The 20,029-nt window shown below is 39.5% G+C and overlaps 2 protein-coding genes across 2 annotated transcripts in view; one reads left to right on the top strand and one right to left on the bottom strand.

The window, feature by feature from the left end:
* The window catches only part of LOC310930707 (voltage-dependent calcium channel subunit alpha-2/delta-4-like), a gene marked incomplete at its 5' end in the record, with an annotated part of 47,758 nt that overhangs the window by 12,981 nt on the left and 14,748 nt on the right, over window positions 1-20,029 (bottom strand). The window contains one exon of the mRNA XM_083893749.1: window positions 5,467-5,528. Within this exon, the coding sequence (XP_083749875.1) occupies window positions 5,467-5,528 (62 nt within the window). The remainder of the gene's footprint in view (window positions 1-5,466; window positions 5,529-20,029) is intronic.
* LOC310930983 (uncharacterized protein) lies at window positions 17,214-18,942 on the top strand (the record flags this gene model as incomplete). The annotated part of the gene is made up of 3 exons (XM_083894052.1): window positions 17,214-17,259; window positions 17,492-18,175; window positions 18,464-18,942. 3 exons carry the CDS (start codon window positions 17,214-17,216, stop codon window positions 18,940-18,942), a joined length of 1,209 nt encoding a protein of 402 aa, XP_083750178.1.

The following is a 20,029-nucleotide window of genomic DNA, read 5'->3' as shown; positions in this document are numbered from 1 at the left end:
AAAATTGGACAAAAAGACATACTATACTATACTATGTCGTCCAAAATCTGACAATTTATTTGAAACACAGTTTTTTGGTCCAAAACTTGACAAAAACGTCATACTATAGTATGTAGTACATCATGCTATACTATGTCGTCCAAAATCAGTCAATTTTTTGAAAAAAAAATTTGGTTCAAAATTTGACAAAAAGACATACTATACTATGTCGTCCAAAATCTGACAATTTTGTTTGAAACACAGTTTTTTGGTCCAAAACTTGACAAAAACGTCATATTATACTATGTCGTCCAAAATCGGCCATTTTTTTTGAAACACAGTTTTTTGGTCCAAAACTTGACAAAAATGTCATACTATACTATGCAGTAAGTCATACTATGCTATGTCGTCCAAAATCTGACAATTTTGTTTGAAACACAGTTTTTTGGTCCAAAACTTGACAAAAACGTCATACTATACTATGCAGTAAGTCATACTATGCTATGTCGTCCAAAATGGGACAATTTATTTGAAACACAGTATTTTGGTCCAAAACTTGACAAAAACATCATACTATACTATGTAGTACGTCATACTATACTATGTCGTCCAAAATCAGTCAATTTAAAAAAAAAGATAAATTTGGTCCAAAATTTGACAAAAAGACATACTATACTATGTCGTCCAAAATCTGAAAAAAAAAATTTAAACAGATTTTTTTCGTCCAAAACTTGACAAAAACGTCATACTATACTATGTAGTACGTCATACTATAATATGTCATCCAAAATCAGTCAATTTAAAAGAAAAAAAAAAAAATTTGGTCCAAAATTTGACAAAAAGACATACTATACTATGTCGTCCAAAATCTGACAATTTTTTTGAAACACAGTTTTTTGGTCCAAAACTTGACAAAAACGTCATACTATACTATGCAGTACGTCATACTATGCTATGTCGTCCAAAATCGGACAATTTATTTGAAACACAGTTTTTTGGTCCAAAACTTGACAAAAACATCATACTATACTATGTAGTACGTCATACTATACTATGTCGTCCAAAATCAGTCAATTTAAAAAATAAATAAATTTGGTCCAAAATTTGACAAAAAGACATACTATGCTATGTCGTCCAAAATCTGACAATTTTTTTTGAAACAGTTTTTTGGTCCAAAACTTGACAAAAACGTCATACTATACTATGTCGTCCAAAATCAGTCAATTTAAAAAAAAAAAAATTTGGTCCAAAATTTGACAAAAACGACATACTATACTATGTCGTCCAAAATCTGACAATTTTTTTGAGACACAGTTTTTTGGTCCAAAACTTGACAAAAACGTCATACTATACTATGCAGTAAGTCATACTATGCTATGTCGTCCAAAATCAGTCAATTTTTTGAAAAAAAAATTTGGTTCAAAAGTTGACAAAAAGACATACTATACTATGTCGTCCAAAATCTGACAATTTTGTTTGAAACACAGTTTTTTGGTCCAAAACTTGACAAAAACGTCATACTATACTATGCAGTAAGTCATACTATGCTATGTCGTCCAAAATCGGACAATTTATTTGAAACACAGTTTTTTGATCCAAAACTTGACAAAGACATCATACTATACTATGTAGTACGTCATACTATACTATGTCGTCCAAAATCAGTCAATTTAAAAAAATAAATAAATTTGGTCCAAAATTTGACAAAAAGACATACTATACTATGTCGTCCAAAATCTGACAATTTTGTTTGAAACACAGATTTTTGGTCCAAAACTTGACAAAAACGTCATACTATACTATGTCGTCCAAAATCTGACAATTTTGTTTGAAACACAGATTTTTGGTCCAAAACTTGACAAAAACGTCATACTATACTATGTCGTCCAAAATCAGTCAATTTAAAAAATGAATAAATTTGGTCCAAAATTTGACAAAAACGACATACTATACTATGCAGTAAGTCATACTATGCTATGTCGTCCAAAATCGGACAATTTATTTGAAACACAGTTTTTTGATCCAAAACTTGACAAAGACATCATACTATACTATGTAGTACGTCATACTATACTATGTCGTCCAAAATCAGTCAATTTAAAAAAATAAATAAATTTGGTCCAAAATTTGACAAAAAGACATACTATACTATGTCGTCCAAAATCTGACAATTTTGTTTGAAACACAGATTTTTGGTCCAAAACTTGACAAAAACGTCATACTATACTATGTCGTCCAAAATCTGACAATTTTGTTTGAAACACAGATTTTTGGTCCAAAACTTGACAAAAACGTCATACTATACTATGTCGTCCAAAATCAGTCAATTTAAAAAATGAATAAATTGTGTCCAAAATTTGACAAAAACGACATACTATACTATGCAGTAAGTCATACTATGCTATGTCGTCCAAAATCGGACAATTTATTTGAAACAGTTTTTTGGTCCAAAACTTGACAAAAACATCATACTATACTATGTAGTACGTCGTACTATACTATGTCGTCAAAAATTTGATAATTTTTTGTCAAAAAAAATTTGTTCCAAAATTTGACAAAAACGACATACTATATACTATGTCGTCCAAAATCTGACAATTTTTTGGAAAAACAGTTTTTTGGTCCAAAACTGGAAGAAAACGTCATATAATACTATGTTGTCCAAAATCGGAAATGAAAAAGAAAATTGTTTTAGTCCAAAATCTGACAATTTTTTTGAAAAAAACATTTTGGTCCAAAATTTGACAAAAGCATCATACTATACTATGTTGTAACGCCATACTACAGTTTGTGGTACAGAATTTGACTTTAAAAAAAATAAAAAATAAATGTTGGTCCAAAATTTGACAAAAACTTCATACTATACTATGTCCTCCAAAATTTGCCAACTTTTTTGAAAAAGAAAAAAACTTTGGTCCAATATTTGACAAAAACCTCACACTATACTATGTCGTCCAAAATGTGACAAAAACGTCATACTATACCATTCCACAAATCTGACTTTAAAAAAAAAAAAGTCAAATGTTTGATGACATAGTACAGTATGACGTTTTTGTCAAATGTTGGATGACATAGTATAGTATGACGTTTTTGTCAAATTTTGGACCAACATTTTTTTTTCCAAAAAAATTGTCAAATTTTGGACGACATAATATATATGCATGCGAGGGGGAATCCAAAACATTTCCTCTTGTATTCCCTGGAGGTAAAAAACAGGCAGCTTTGGCATTTGATTGCATATGGGAAACTTGTGTGGAGAGAATGGCAGCAGTCATCCGCGTTAGATAAGGACACATAGCAAGGAGAGGAGCTTAAAGGTTAGGGTTGTGGTGTGCCCTGATTACATGATTAGTTGCAGGATTAATACATCCAGGCTCTGCAGTCTGTGGTACATAATATAGCTTCACCTACAACATTTAAATTGCTTAAAAAAAGGCTGCAGAGATGTTTGACACTACCCGCCTCAGTGCAACAGGCCACAATTGGAGAGGAGGGAACATACATAGGTCTTGTTTCTGGACGTAATAAATAGACAGAAAGTTAAAATGAATCTGTAACGCACATCGGGCATCGGGCACAGCCTTCATTTTAAAATGAAAGATGGATGAACCTAAAAAAAAAGTGTGAATCACTGGTGGGTGTGACTGTGTGTTTGATGACTTTGAAATCATACGAGTAAATGTTGGCAGTGAATACATTAATCCAGTCTGTCACAGCTGTCTGCTCTTATTAATAACATTATCGACACCATCAACTTCTACAGGACATCTGCACACATTGAGCTGCAGCTCTGCCTCCACTTTACTGAGACGTCCGCAAGGTCAAACACCTGTGACTGTGGAAGTGTGTCTATGTTAGCGGGGAAAATCCTGCAACTAAACAAAGATGTGGCTAAGCAACGGTCACTGGGAGAATTCCCGTGCTCATTTTAAGTAAGCTGCTGGTGGTGGTCTGCACTGAGTCGTAAAGTCAGCAAGCCAGGTAATTGCTTTTATGTTAATTCCTACATAACACCATCTCTACTGTGCAAATCTGCAAATTAATTTTGCTGTTTGTTGAGTATATTTATTAATATGCATAGCAAAGACATGTTGAATTGCCTGCGTGATGATGTCATGCAGGTCATGTGTGCCTGCGTGCACCTGTCGACTTTTTGAGTGTGCAGAATAAATGGTCAGTGAGTTCCAAGACCGAAAAAGACAAAGTGTGTCTGTCCTTTTTCTCCCATGAATATTAGTAGCTAGCAGGCGCTAGCTAACCACTTTGGAGACTGTGTAACGATAGACCGCTGCAGAAATGTCTAACGCTACACTGTTCCACTAAAACGATACTTTGTCAAAGTGTCATACACAATTCAGACAGTTCTTTATGAGGTTTTCCTAGTCTTAAAATAAGGCTTTTAAATGTACTTTGGGCCTTGCATTTCGGAGGCTGCCATCTTGTGGTTTCTACAGCAGCCTTTCAGGCTTCAGGTTTTGAAGAAGAAGCAAAGATTGTTTCTGGTATACAACGACCACCACAGTTCCCATACACGTAGGAAAGGGTGGTGTGTGTGCAGGGCAGATTTTCTTGCCAATAGAGGTCAGTAATTCTTACACACTGGACCTTTAAAGGAGCTGCGTGCTTGTTTTGCTACATGGCTACAAAGCTAAAGTTAGCACACTTGCTAACTCGGAAGCAAACCTTACAAATGGCTTCTTAAGCTCTCTCTCTTTAAGCAGAAAACATTTTAATTATATAATAAAACTCCTGTTAAACACTGTGATTGTAATTTATTCTGTACACACTGTCCTTAGATTTTAATTAAAACTCTTAATGCTTCAGTTCCCTAATGAGCGCAAAGGAAAATTGAAGAAATAACCTCTGAATCCAGAAGATTATTGAAGCATCAGTTGTTCATCCTTGGAAACTCACTTATCACTGATTGCATGCTTGGCCATTAACATTTAGACTCTTTTCTGACTGCTGCCTCTCTGTGTGGTGCAGTTTATACTCCCACAGATCAGGCTTATATAAAAATATGATAATCCACCACATCTGATATGATAGCTTGGCCTAATTCTTTGACACATGCAGCTCACGCTTGCCTCAAAGGTCAGCGGCACAGTCACGGCTTTCGGATAAAGAGTTTGCACAAGACAGTGTCCAGAATAAAGTTTCACGGCAAAGTGGGATGCTGGTTTTTAACATTCTCTCTCTCACATTCTCACTCTGCCGTGTGGTCTTTGAAATATACAGTATTTTTCGGTGTTAAAGCTTTAAAATATGATGGAGCATTACCACAAACCACTATCAACACATAACTATACTACTGCAAGACATGAACTGTTTCCAACATGTATGACTTGTAGTTGTTGTTTGACTGATTTGATTGGAAATCGATTTATTGTTCAACCCTAAACATAATATGATCAAATTAGCTGGTGTAACCCTCAACAAAAAAAATGAACATCAACCAAAAAGCATGAGAGTGATTGCTCCAGTCACCTGCTGTGTGATGGTCCAAAACCTCTTCTCCAGCATATCCAAGGACATCTGCACCCCGATCGCTAAAAATAGAGAAAGAGAGAGAGAGAGAGCTGTGAGACAGACACAGTACAGGATTTGCTGCGTGGTGGAAAGCACGTGGAGGACAGGAAATCAATTAAAACCTGGGTTCACCTCTGTCGTGTCTCATCACTAACGAAGAGATGTAAACACTGATCAGCCTGATGTTATATGTGTGTGTGTGTGTGTGTATTTCTGGCTCCATAGCAGCTTCATTAGTGAACAGTAAGGTACATGTTCGGTGTATCAGTTTATTGACTAAACTCAGTATCATTTGGTCAAGCCACAGTTTTTCCACTTGTTGTGTATGTAGCTAGTTAACCTTGTATGAGGCGAAGTAAAAGTCTAAGAAATGTAGAACCAATTTTTCCGTCTGTATTTACCTCACTAGGGAGGTTACATTTTCACGGTCAGTTAGTTAGTAGATTTCCATGAACTCCTGCGGGCTTGAGTGATTTGAGAACTGTTGGGGCTTGTTGGATATGTGTCGTCTGAATGGCTAGTATATTAATGTCTCCATATTTCTGAAATTAAAGCTTAATACGCAAAGGCTGAGTTCCTACACATTTTCCATTTCAAAATTCCATACTTTACCAGACTCAAATTTCCAAACTTTTCAGTCAATGTTAAACATCTGAATACCAATTGTTATATCCTTATGTAAACAAATGGTTTAGATAAATCCTTCACAACTTGCATCGACCCCTGACACTGTCACTGCCGACAATAGGTGGCTGGCTAGGTCGCACAGCGAACAGTAACCCAACACCATTCTACAGCCAGCTTGATTAGTTTCATATCATATACAGGTAGGCTATATGTTTGCGTTAGTAACTTGTTTTGATTTGTATATATTAATACATTTGTGAGAGAATAGTCTGGAAACAACACAAACATTTTTCCATACTCTTTTCCCTTTTTCCATACTTATCCAGACCTGGAAATTACTCAAATTAAAGGTGCATTATGTAATAAATCTAAAGCAACTGGCCATAAAATCCTCCTAATATGTCACAGAGACTCAGGAATAATGTTCATATAACAAACTGAACTCACCAACAGCAACAGCACAGCCAAAATATTTGCATTAAAAAAAATATTTTGCAGACTGCAAATCATGTTTATGTTTTGAAATCATGTTTTGGCATGTGGCGCCACCTATCACCGTCTACCAATAATTCCAGTCAGTAGATTCTCAGCTGCCGAGCAACCACGGGTTGCCAGTTACGTCAGAAAACAAAACCTAAAACACCTTGGTATTTTGAATTTGAGTGTAGTAACCGTTTTTGGCCACATTCTTACACATGGCACCTTTAAATTCCATACTTTTCCATACCGCGTAGGAACCCTGCAAAGGTTTTTAAATGAGGGTCGTGGCGGCTGCCAGAGCTAATCCCAGCTGACATAGGAAGAAGGTGGGGTGGGGTACACCTTGGAAACCTTTCCCCCCTTGAATTAAATTAAATCTGAAAAAGGAATAATCCAGCTGTTGAAGAGGGTTAGTCGTAAAAGTTTTCCCATTCGCTTATGAAGAGGTTCCTACACTCGGAAATTTACGTTCACTCTGATTCAGCGTCTTTCAGACCAGCTCTATGTAGCTTAAAGCAACCCACTATTTTAACCTTAGAATCATTATGGTGGACTTGTATTAGCGCTTCATTCATTCGCACTCTGCAGCTGAATCTCTCTTCATGCACTGTAATAATGTGTGACATAATGAGAGTCTCAAAGTGTCAGAATCAGAGCCTGCAAAATGCTGGAGGTCGTGTAGAAATGCTTGAAGTCGGTCACTTCAGGAATTTGCAATGTCATGATCTCAACAATGAACACAATCACCATGACCTGCTGTGAAGAAGCCTTGCATTTTTTTTCCCCAATCGCTGCAACTTTCCCCCGAATCTTTGATCATTCACCACTGCTCAGTCTTTCTAAAATAGTGGGTACTTGGGACCAAAGAGTGGGTTGAGGGGACTGGAAAGTGCCGTTACTGAATGCAGAGAATGAGAGTGAAAGCAGAGCAGTGAATCAAAGACACTAAACACATCTTTCTCTATCCACAATTACAGAAATCAACAGCATTTGAACTAGTTGTACTTTGATACTCACAATGTCATGAAACTAAAACTAGTCGTCATAGACGTCATAGACATAGAATTCTGAATAGACATTTGATTTTACATCATAGGGGGAAAAAAAAATCACATCCATCTTTACATATATTTAAGAGGTGAGTTCCACCAAACCACAGTCACATTTTGCTTGAGAGTTCTCTAGGTGTTAGGCTCTAGGCTGCATCACAAAAGGTGAGCAATACAAAAAAGTATAAATATTCAGTGTGAAATCAAGGCCTCCCTAAATACCAGAGAGGTTTTTCATCAAGTAGAAACTGACTGCAGCTTCTGCTCTTACACAAAACTGCTCTGTAGGAATTTATAACTCCCTGATGGTCGCGCAATTCCCTCGTACTGATTTGAATTGGTCATGCACAAATTCAGCCCCCCTCCCCCCCTCCTCAGAGCCCTGGTTTCAGTCTCTGGCTGGTTACAAAATGCTGCTGCATGGATGATACAGAGCACCACAGATCTATATGAAAACCTTACTTCAGTACATTTCTACTTTTACAGCCCTTTCCCCTGAAAGCTGCTGCAGCTGAAAATAATGCGATGAAATTGGAGAGTGAGTCAGGACTTTAAAGGGGGGGGACAAAGGAACACGCTGAAAAACTCATGACAAATCCCACAAAAGTTGATTTCTGTTGGTTCATCACTACCAGAGACGACTGCAGTTTTCATGACAGATAAAGCAATTATAATTTGATTGGCGACATGATTTCATTTCAGTCAAGGTTCAGTTGAGTATTGGAATAGATTTAAGATTAAGTACTCCATATTCAAGAGAAATTAAAAGATATTAACACTTTCCAACATGTAAATTTTTCAATGATAGACTTTAGCGGAGGCTGTGCACAGAGAGATGCAGCAGTGCTTTGCTTTTGTCCCCTCACTACGTTTTTTAAATTACTTTTTTTCCATTTTAGACCACGTTGAATTCCTCAGCGCTAACTACTATGACAATTACTGAAGGACGATGTCATTTGTAAATGCTAACCTTACCTTCAGTCCAACATTCTCCCTAATTAACTGGAAGTTAAAGCTGGCTTATATTTTAGCGGAAGTCCATTTAAATTTGAAAACAATTAAATGTGCAGCCCCGACCAGAGACTCCTCTACAATGTCATCATAGACACATTGACTACATTTGCTTCAAGGCAGGGGTGTCAAACTCATTTTCACTGAGGGTCAAATCAGCATAATGGTTACCCTCAAAGGGCCAGATGTAACTGTCAAATAGAATATATGTAACTAAATGTAACCAAATATAATGTTAAATAAAGGTAACTACTCTGTAACATATTGCTAAATAACTTTCTGTATTTATTACTTATTCAATTTCATCTCGTCGCATGATGCATATACAATGATACACTGTGATCTAGTGGCGGTGCCGTCACTTTTCGGGTAACGCAATCCCCATGCATTGTGGGAAATGTAGTTTATGGTCAACGCACGCCTTAAAGCAGCATAGACTTATATTAACACAGATTTTTAAGACCAATAAATCACTCGCGGGCCACATAAAATGACGTGGCGGGCCATATCTGGCCCCCGGGCCTTGAGTTTGACACACATGCTTTAAGGGTTCCTGAATGGCTAAGATGAGATTTTGTTTCCCAGTGTAAGAAAGTCATTTTAGTGTCTGTTATACATCTATTTTGGACATAGTATACGGTATATTTTGTTTAACTTTTGAAAGCCATTTAAAGCACATTTTGACAATATTTAGTTAATATTAGTATTTGTGGATGGATAACGCCTCTGGCCACTTGCTGCTGCTGAGCCATGAAATAAGACAAAAAAAAAATGTAACGTGACACTGCGTTTGCTGCTCAGGGGAGTTGTGACCTTTGGGTCGGTCATTTAAACCTCTCGAGGCATCACTCTCCCTTTATTCCTTTAAAAATATCCTGGCTGCAGAGTCAGTGGTCTGCGGCTTTGCTCTGCTGTTTCATTTCATTTCTCAGTTTTTTGTTTTTTTCCCTCCCCTTTCCTGTCAGCAGTGTCCTTATCACCACCTTTCACCAATGCAGCTGCACCTTTTTTGGTGCAGTCCTCGAGGACAGGTCCAGTGTAACAAGTCTCAGCGTGGCATTGTCTTTATTTCATTTTGTAGTTTCTCTCTGTAACTTTGATATAACAGCCAATGTCAGTGCATCGATCTATATGTTTTTATCTCATCTACAACATGTACATCAAACCATTTTCTCTCGACTTGAAAATATGTTTTTTCATTATAATTATTTTCATTATTCCAGGCCCCATCGATCTGTTCCAAGTTTGTTAGTTGCTTTGAAATGCTTCCATTTGGCTGAACAAACAGGGGTTGGTTTTTTTTTTTTACAATGACTTCATGATAAATGCATCCATTATGTATACTTCTTACTCTGGAATCAATCTAAGCTGATATTGGACTGGAGGCCAAGCACACCCTGGACACTTCACACATTCCATTAAAGGCCCAAAATACAAGCAACCTTACATTCACATTAACCACCAGGGTCAATATAGAGTCGCCAATTAATCTAGCCCTAAACTGCATGTCTTTGGACTGTGGGGGGAACGCTGGAGTACTCAGAGAAAATCCATGCACCCATGGGACAATCATGCAAGTCCACAGTTAAAGAGTCCACTCAAACAGAGGATTGATCCAAGAAAATAACCTACTATGAGGCGCCAACATCAAACAACCTTGTTGTCTGCCTTGGTAAATCCTCCTGTTTTGCCTTTAATGATCGGACAGATTGAACTTGAAAAGGAAAGAGAGAGGAGTCGACATGCAGCATGGGCTACAAATGAGAATTAAAGCTGCGGCTGCTGCAGAGGAATTAATCCATCTGTAAGGGGATGCTATAGGGAGATCTGTATACTTGTTTCCATCCAAAAATGTGAGGAAAATTAAACGAACAATTATGATGGTTGCAAAAAATTAAATCACAATTCAAATTCTTAACAATGTCCCGTCATTTTTTCTTCATAACTACTATTAACAAGTGCTGTGTGTGTGTGTTTTTTTTAGTTTTTTTTTAATCTCCAGGACATTTTCTGAATCGAAAACACTGACCTTGTGAGGGTTAGGGTTAGTCAATGAGAGTCCTTCAAATGATAACTGCACAAAATTGTGTATTTAAATGTATTAAGTGTTTTTATAAAGTGCTTTTCCACTTAAACACTAAACAAATCCTTAAGTACCAAATGTTCTCTGATTTAAGTCACCGTACAATACATATTCACCTCTCGACACACATTCAGGACTCAATCCATGCAGTGGAACCATTGTACCACAAGGTGGTAGCATATAGGGTAAAGTACGTGCATATATTAGTGTATACCTTGCAATTTAAGAAATGCTACCTTTAAAAAAAATATATATATATATATATATTTTAGCCTCTCATACATTTTTCTGTCAGTCTTGCTTTTTTTGCACTCTCTCTCTCTCTCTCTCTGATACAAAGTGTATCACTCTCTCTCTTTCATTCATTCATTGCTCAGCCTGCAGCTGCAACATTCAGCTTTTACTATTTCAAACCACTTTAATGCACATGACTCACTCAGTACAACGCTGAAAGGATGACCACACGCACAACACACTGACCCACCATTAGCAGCAGCTTAGCAGCAGCAGCATGTGGCTTCTCTTCTCTCTCTCTCGCTCAAACACACACACACACACACACACACACACACACACACAGGCACACACACAGGCTCGCTCACCCTTAGTCAGCGGCTGGGTGTGTATTTGGACGGAGCTCTGAGACAATAACAGGAGGCTGAGGAGAGAGCGAGAATGTGGATGGAGGAGGAGGAGGAACAGCAGCAGCATTTCATCTGGAATTAAAACTCCACTCCAGATTCGGTTTGGTTTTGTTTTTTAATGAGGGACAGAGCTCACACCAGTTTCTGGTCCAGCCCTGATTCTGATTTTGGATTGCGGGTTTGAGGCTGAGTCTGGACTTTCTCCTATACTTCAGTGAATGCTGCAGATGAAGGAGGAGGAAGTACAGTTTCACTGCTCTTTCTCTGTTTGAAGGCTGAGGCAGCAGAGCAGATGGTGAGCAGTATATGGGTGTGTGTGTTTGTGTGTGTGTGTGTGTGTGTGTGGGTGTGTGTGTGTGTGTGTCTTTAAAAGTGACATTCTGTGTTTTCGTGCACCTTTATGTGTGTGCATGTACATACACATGTGAGTGGACAGCCTTGCCTCCATGATTGAACCTACTTTTGTTGCATAGAATGATTAGAAATATCTCTGCTACTACAGCATTCTATACATGCATCTAATGACTATAATCAAACAGCTCACAGCAAGAAGAAATTTCTTCTTCTGCGTTTGTGTGTTTTCTCCAGGAGTTTCCTTTCACTGAACAATGACACACAGCTCAGATTGACAGGAGACCTTATATTGATTCTGGGTGTAAAACTGAGTGTGAATGATTGTTATTTATCGACATAATCAGCCATGTGACAGGATGGTGCTCAGCCCAGGGTGTAGCACGATTCCTCTCCCTCCCTTCATGCAGAAAGCTGCTCCAAAACAACAACAACAACAAACTGATCCTGACAGTTTGGCGTGTAAGAAATTGAATGGCCCCACACACTCAACACCAACCCAACACCAGGTTAAACAGCCTGAAGAGAGGCTGAATCCATTAAGTTCAATTACTGTCTCACGGACAGATTGTCCACATACTTTCGGTCACACACGAGTACGTCTCTGCTTTTGAGAGAGAGGGGAAAAGCAGAGACAGAAGAGAGAGAGGGAAAGTCTAAAAGCATGTATGAGTGAGCATACGCGTGCGTGCGTGTGCTGTGTTGTTTACTCGCTCATCCGGCCTCTGTGTGCATACTGCAGTGTGTTTGTGCTCTTGGCCTTTCAGACCGACCGCTGGCTCGTTGGGAGAGAAAAGTGTAGCCATGGGTGGGAAGAGGCAGGCTGTCAGAGGCCATTAAGCAGCCAGCGGGACGCCACGCTAGAGCCCAGGAAAGGCAGGAGGCAGGGGACATCATAGTGGCAGGACTTCAGTGACTGTACAGGAGGAATTTTTTGTGACCAAACAGCAGCAGAGGTTTTGACTAGGGGAGGAGACACCACGATACAGTATTCAAGTCACGTTACGATATTATCACGATATTGCAAAACACTGAGTATTTGCAGAATCCACAAAAAGTTGAATGTATATTTGTAATAGGCGGGGTACAACCTGGACAGCGATATAATATTGCCACGCAAAATATCGCGATATTTCACTGTATCTTAGTTTCAACTGAGATGATGATCCACCACATAGAAGAAGTGTTTGTTTTGCTGCACTTTGTGGCAAAGTCTCAGAAACTAAAGGCCTAAATTAAGGTTTACTTGTGGGTAGAAAGCAGCTGCTTTGAATCCCTTGACTGTCTGTCACAAAAAGTGCCGTGAAAACAAAACCAACATTAATGTTTCCCAGCTTTCTGGTGGGGGACGCTTTTAAAGCCATTTATTGTCAGTCGTGAGTATTTTTATGAGGTGACAGGACAATTGCACATCCAACACATTACACTAAACCTTCACCACCATTTAGACTCACAGAAAACAGCCAGACATTACAAGTAAAAGTAGTCTCCATAAACTGCACTGTAGTGCCTTAAAATAACAACAATATTAATTGTGCTGTGATGGATAGATGACATCACTGCATTAGCTGAGGGTTGAGTGGCAGTTAGGACCACTTTTTCTGATACCATCTGTCCCACATGGGATTGAAGCCAGATTTTTAATCTGTGACCTGCCGCCGCTCGGCGGGGGTGGCGTCTAATCTGGCTGATGGTGCATTTGAAAAGCTGTTTTCACAGCTGTTTGTGCTCAAGTTCTGAGGGCATTGTGTGTGTAAATGCTGTAGTATTTCCAGACGCGTTAGTTCAGGGTGTCAAGTGGGAAAAATAAACTTTTACACCTAAGGGAAAAACCAAACCACTAAAGAAAATGCTTTACATGGCATATTTTTGTGAGAGAATTGTAGAATTTCAATATTTTGTTGACAATGACCAAAAGTCATATCTAGTCCTGAGTTTCACACAAAGTCAAATAGCAAAGATTGGTATTTACTGTATATTTAGAAGCTTTAAACTTGAACATGGCTTCTCTTTTTTGATTTGGTTTCCCATTAACTTGAAGCTGAAGACAAGAATCAGCAATAACAGACAGATAGAGCAACTTGAAGTAAAACCATTTGTTGCTACTGAAATTGACATTTATGTTTCACCACTGCTTCCCTGCCACACCGCCAGCTCCCTTTGAATAGTTTTTGATAAATGTGTCATAGCTTAACACTCAGCATTAAATAATGTCAGTGACGAATAACCTAAATACCACATTTGTATGGCTTGCCCAAGTTTGTTTTTGTTTAAAGCTAACGTAGCTATGGCAGACGCATTCTGTGCCTCATAACCTCACACGCATCTACAAATGCTACTGTGCATTTAGTGTTTACACAGGCCAATTCAACCGTGATTGGTTCGCAGTGTCAAAGTCACCACTGATTTAGTTGGCCGTGTTGTACATTGTGACCTCAGCGGTAAAATTCCTTTACACCTGTCAGAAATGCCTCTGTGATAAACTGAACCATCCAGGCACATCTTTTTTTGGCTGACTGACTCTGAAAGACTAAGCATAAATGTGTCAAAAAAAAAGTCCTATAAGGCCACACACTACATCAAATCCAAACCTCTCCCTTGTTATGATGATGCTAATTTAGTGCCATTCACGACAAACACTGCTGTGATGTCCACAGTCCCCCCATTACTGCTTTCAGCTTTAACTAAATCAACTTATCTAAAAAATCACATAAAGCCTAAAATATAACAAACAAAAGACACAAGTCTGGCCTTTCACTGATAAACACTGCTGGGTAACGTTTGAGTTTAGATGGCACGGACATCCTTGGTCTTACACCCAGTAGCCTCAGCACTCCCAGTGGTGTCCTTAAAAGTCACCAGTGCAGAGAAAGACTCGCCGCTGCAGGGTGGAGGAGAGGGCACACTCAAATGATTGTGGAGAAAGAGAGATGGTGAATAACAGAAAAGCTGCCAGGAGCAACTCCAGCTCTTGATAAACAGAGGATGACATGCCAACCCTTACCTTTGCTTCATGTGTGTTTGAGTGTGTACATTTGTTTTGAAAGTGCAGTGTTGTCCCAGAGTCTCTAGATGAAGACCTTAGCACAGACATAGATGTATTTAACTCATCCACGCTTGCAGGATTAAGACATTAAGACATTATTTCTCCTCTTCATAAATGTAACTTAATTAGAGTCAGAAGTCACCTTCCCCCCCACCCATAATGTCTGATAAAAGGTCCCGCTTAATCTCTTACAGGCTGTAGTAGATCTAATGTGACTAGCAGCTATCACATCTGATCTAAGTTTATGTTTGGAGAATTGTTTCTTTCATGCTGCATTAATACTTACACTAACCATCGAGTGCCATCAAGTGCCGTTATATTACTACTTACAGTAGTAGCTTTAAGATATATGAAAAAGCTAGAAATACAAGGCTACCATGACAAAATGCACCTGAACCCACTTCTCCCGTGGGCCCTCTCATCAAAACTATGCCTCCAAAATGCAATATATAACCGGGTCACATGATGCAAGAGTATAGGCAGATACATCATGCACATTACTGGTCAAGTATTTCACAGTAATTTGAGGGTTTGGGAAAGACATACAGCACAACCCTAAAACTAAAATAAAGTATTATCTCACAGGGAAAAGCAGCCGATGCACAGCTTTAACATTTAAAAACTTGATTTTAAACTCCATTTTCCACCCTGCAAACCATTAAATTAAGTCATTATTCACATGGCTGAAAAGGACGTAATGCCCTGAGACAAAGATTGCTTTTTCAAAGCATTTGAATAAGCAACAACAAATAGGTGATATTTTTCTAGTCAGCTTTCTTCAAACACCCTGAGCATCAGCACTAAACTGTGCGTCACGATTATTCCTATAGAGGATTGTTTGTGGCAATCCTCTGGGAAATAAATGACGCTCTAATTGCTGGTCTCCTGTTGCTGTGAAGTGACGTCACATATTCTGTGGGAATTGCATGCGTTTTGCCTCTCCCCACACATCCTCCCTCCATCCACCTCCATTGTAATTCCCCCTGTGCCTTAATGTCAGTTGTGGCCTGAAGGCACCGTTCTGCGTCACACGCAGTCCACAGCAGAGTGACTGGCATTTTTGTGCCGACATAACAAAAGAAAGACCTGCAAAAAAAAGAAAGACCTTGAGGCAACGTTTCCCTGGCTCTTTGTAAACGCCACAGTCAGATGGAGTGACAGCACTTTTCTCTCTCACTGCAGCTTTATCTCTCATGCACACTTCCCCCCTGCAAATCTGACTGTCAAACAACATCAAGGGAAAATTAAGAGAGAAAACAGCACGAGAATACAAACTATTACCCCGATAGTGTGTAATAAATACTGCTGATGCTGTATATAATCTGCAGTGTATGGAAAATGTGTGTGGGTGTTTTAAGAAGACAGAAGTTGGCATTGACTTTTCTCCAGTGTTGGTGTTTGTGAATAAAAACGCACACAGACAATTACCTCACTTAAGCATGAAGCTCCTTGTGTGTCGTCTTTGAGTAACAACAAATGAAAATGGCTGAGGACAAGCTGTCCCATCTCAGGTCTGTACTGCCAATAAACTATTGATCAGCTCTGGCAGGGACTAAAGCTGCCTTTCAATCTTTACATAGCACATGTTCCAAATAATCCCACACATTAAGTTGCATTCAGCTACGAGGTTTGGATAAAACAGGCTCATGAAAAGAAAATCATCAAGCGTGAATCGTGGACCAGATGTCAAGTCTGAAAGCATGGGCAGCCTTCAAAAGCAATGAGATAAATGGATGTGAAGGCAAGAGAGCAAAGTAAATCTAAACAAAGCTCAGTGAAGATTATCCTCAAAAGTGGAGCAAAGCCAGTTGAATGTACATTCAAAATGAAAGCATTTGTCATAACATGAGAGAAAGTTAAGATGGAGCTTTTCACATCAAAAGACTTATTTTCTTTGAATGAACAACATATAGTATCTGGTTCTCACTACATACAAAAAGGAGACTGAGAAAGAATCCATCATGTAAGCAAAAACCATCCAATTCATGCTAAACCTTGTTAACATGTCTGATGATTAACATTCTGATTATTATTTTTAAAGAAAGACGAGTGAAATCATCAATGTCATGTCATGACTGAGTAGATTCATCTTCAACAAACCAACAACCAATCCTATCAATTTACAGAGGTGGTTCTTCCAATATGATCTCACGGATGAACCTCAGCTTATATCAAGCTGAAGATTTCTAATGAAGATCAAAATACCAATGAGAAAATGTAACATTTTCAGAAGCCTCTTCTTTATCCATGTCTCAGAAACAGCAGCAAATTTACATTTCCTCAAATAACATCAACTTTTTTCCTCAATCTTTTCCATGTTCCTCGATTCCACAGCGAGATATTCCAGTGATCTGGCAGAGAGCCAGCACAGCTAGATGTCAGTCTGAAGCTGTGGAGGACTTGTGACAACAGACATGAAGAACTTGGACCAGTATGGACGAAGTGACAGAGAGAGGCTAGGTGAGGACGGACACATTCTTCCTCCTTCAAATAGTAGGAATTGAACTGATGCTTTGTAAAATATGAGTTGTAAAATACAGCTTTTCTTGCTCAATAGCCGAGTACTTTCTAGTCATTTTATCTCGTTCTTTAATTGAGTCTTCATAATGGAAAAGGCAGACAATTTCCATTAAGGTTTGAAAGAATTAACTAAGTTTGATGCATGTAGTTGATCCTTTTTTTTGTTTTTCAGTCTATGGAGCTCTGTCCACTCTGGCGTTGGTTCTACTTGGTCTACTGGGTTCGGTCCACAGCTGTCCCGGTGCCTGCACCTGCTACGGCAACACCACTGACTGCTCCGCCGTCGGCCTCCTTTCTCTGACACCCATCCTCGCGCTGATAGACCAGGACAATCTCATCCTCCGTCTACCCCAGAACAATCTCTCCTCTCTGGGCAAAACAGATCTGTTCAACCTCAGTAGACTGGAGCTCTTGGATATTTCCCAGAACCACTTTTCAAGTCTGCAGCCTGGTGCTTTCTCAAGCCTGAGCAGCCTGCGGTGGCTCAACCTCTCCACTAACTACCTCGGGTTGCACCTGGCACCATCTGACACCAACAACATCACAGAGGGCACCCAGGGTTTGAGTCAAAGTCAGGGAGGTGTTGGATTGAACAAAGAAGTGTTCAATGGTTTGTGGCGGTTACAAGGGCTTGACTTGTCCTCCAATGGCCTTATTTGGCTTCCTAAAGGCTTGCTGGACGGGCTTCAGAGACTAAAATGGCTGTCTCTGGCCAGTAACCAACTTGTGGCCCTAGACAGAGTCACATTCGAGCCCCTGGTGCATCTGCAGCGGCTCCAGCTGGTGGGAAACCCATGGCAGTGCGACTGCAAACTGAGGGAATTCAAGCACTGGATGGAGTGGTTAATTTACAGGGGTGAGCGGGGCTGTGAGCAAGCCACTTAAAATCTCAAATATTCTTGAAGTTGATCATTTTGGCAGTCAACTTTCGGTGGTTTAAAAAGATGTGCCAGAGAAAATCATCATTGTATTTCAAGTGTGTACTTCAAAGGCTGTTTAATCAAAGCAATTCATCTGTAGGGAAGACTTTACATCTACATCTGTATTTACTGCATTTATTACATCTGTCTCTCCCAAATCCCCCCAAACTTTTCCCTGCCTGCTATTCTTCCTCTCCTTCTTTGTCCCCCCTCTTGCTTTATAGATGGGCAAGTAGACGCGATGCAGTGCAGCCTCCCAGAGGAACTGAAGGGCAGGGACATGCGCAACGTACCAGCAGAGATGTTTAGCCACTGCCTGCAGAGTCCAACCAAAGAGGGCGGTCAAGCCTCCCTACGGCCTCCCTGCCCACCGGGCAAAGTCATCAGCAATGACGAATGTGTTCGCCAGCGTTACCGGCCTGTAAGTGTCCGTCGGGCACACGTTACACAGATCGTTGCAGGAGTGGTTTGTGGCACAGTGTGTGTGATGATGGTGGTTGCAGCGACGTACGGCTGCGCCTACGCCTCACTGATGGCACGATACCAGAGGGAGATGAAGAGCCGCGGTCAGCCTCTGATGGCCGAGTGCGGAGCTGAGACGGACATGGAGGACGGTCAACTGTCATCTCCGACCTCGCCAGAGGAGACGCCGCCCAAAGTGGCCTGTGGCATTGTGCATGGGTATCGAATCAGTAGCTTCTGACTCACTCGTTTATTCTCTTTTCCTGATTGTAAATCCTTCCTGGATGTTCTGCAGGTTGCTCTTGCTCCTCAAATTCACATCGCTGATGAGACAGCGTTTGGAAAGAAAGAGAGACCCTGCAGCTGTGCAACTGTTCTGAAAATCACTAGGTGGGACTGATTGAGCAGCTAATCGAGCGGACAAGATTCAGTGAAACTGAAAAGCTGCAGCCTGTCTTCAACTGTATGGATGCTCTGTGAATTGTTATTCCCCACGCTGCATCTTTAAGCCATTTTTTAATCTATGAAGCTGCTATCTGGCTATCTTGACTTCTCTTTATCTGTGTTTTTAATTTATTCTTTAGGAGATATGAAACTACCTTTTTGTTTTAGCCGTCTGTCTGTATCTGAGCTCAAGAAGCACATATTTCAAAGGTTTGTAAATGTCTGTGAATCCCTGAAATGTTCTGTCCTCTTTTGGTTATTTATATTATTAGGAGCAATTTGACAAATAATGCTTTATACCTCTGTTAGGCGATAACCTCCAAAATAATAGACACCAAAATCACATCAGAATTTAGCTTCTGTCAGGGAAATGCTGCATTCACCTTCATTACAGAGAGAAACTTAGATAAATATTAGAGCTGTACTGCCTCCTAGAGTGCAGGCTTTGCGCTACAACAACAGCTTCTGATCCAGCACAAACAAACTCTCAAGCTCAACGACATAACTGAAAACGTGAGGTCTACATATATATACTGTCATTTAGTTTGTCCATATTTTCTGTGAAAAACACAAACTTTAGCTCAAGGACTGTTAATCATGCTGAAATAATAAACTATATTTATTTAAAGTGAATCATTCATTCCTATCAACACAACAACACTTCACATAACAACAACTCTCAAATGGTTAGAGCTAGACTAAAAATTTGTGATAATCGTGCAATTTTGCACATCAATCCACTGGTGGAATAATTCAGCTGTTATTTAATGGTGTGTGTCATCATAACAAAACTGAACTGATAAACAAAGTGCCACAACCTATTTGAGAATTCCTACATATGAAGTGAATATCACAGCTCCTCTTAGGTTTGAATTGTGTATGTT

The sequence above is a fragment of the Microchirus variegatus genome, assembly GCF_963457635.1.
Source record: "Microchirus variegatus genome assembly, chromosome: 8".
Taxonomy (NCBI): Eukaryota; Metazoa; Chordata; class Actinopteri; order Pleuronectiformes; family Soleidae; genus Microchirus; species Microchirus variegatus.
The sequence above is the reverse complement of the archived record's forward strand: the minus strand, read 5'-3'. Positions and strand labels throughout refer to the sequence as shown.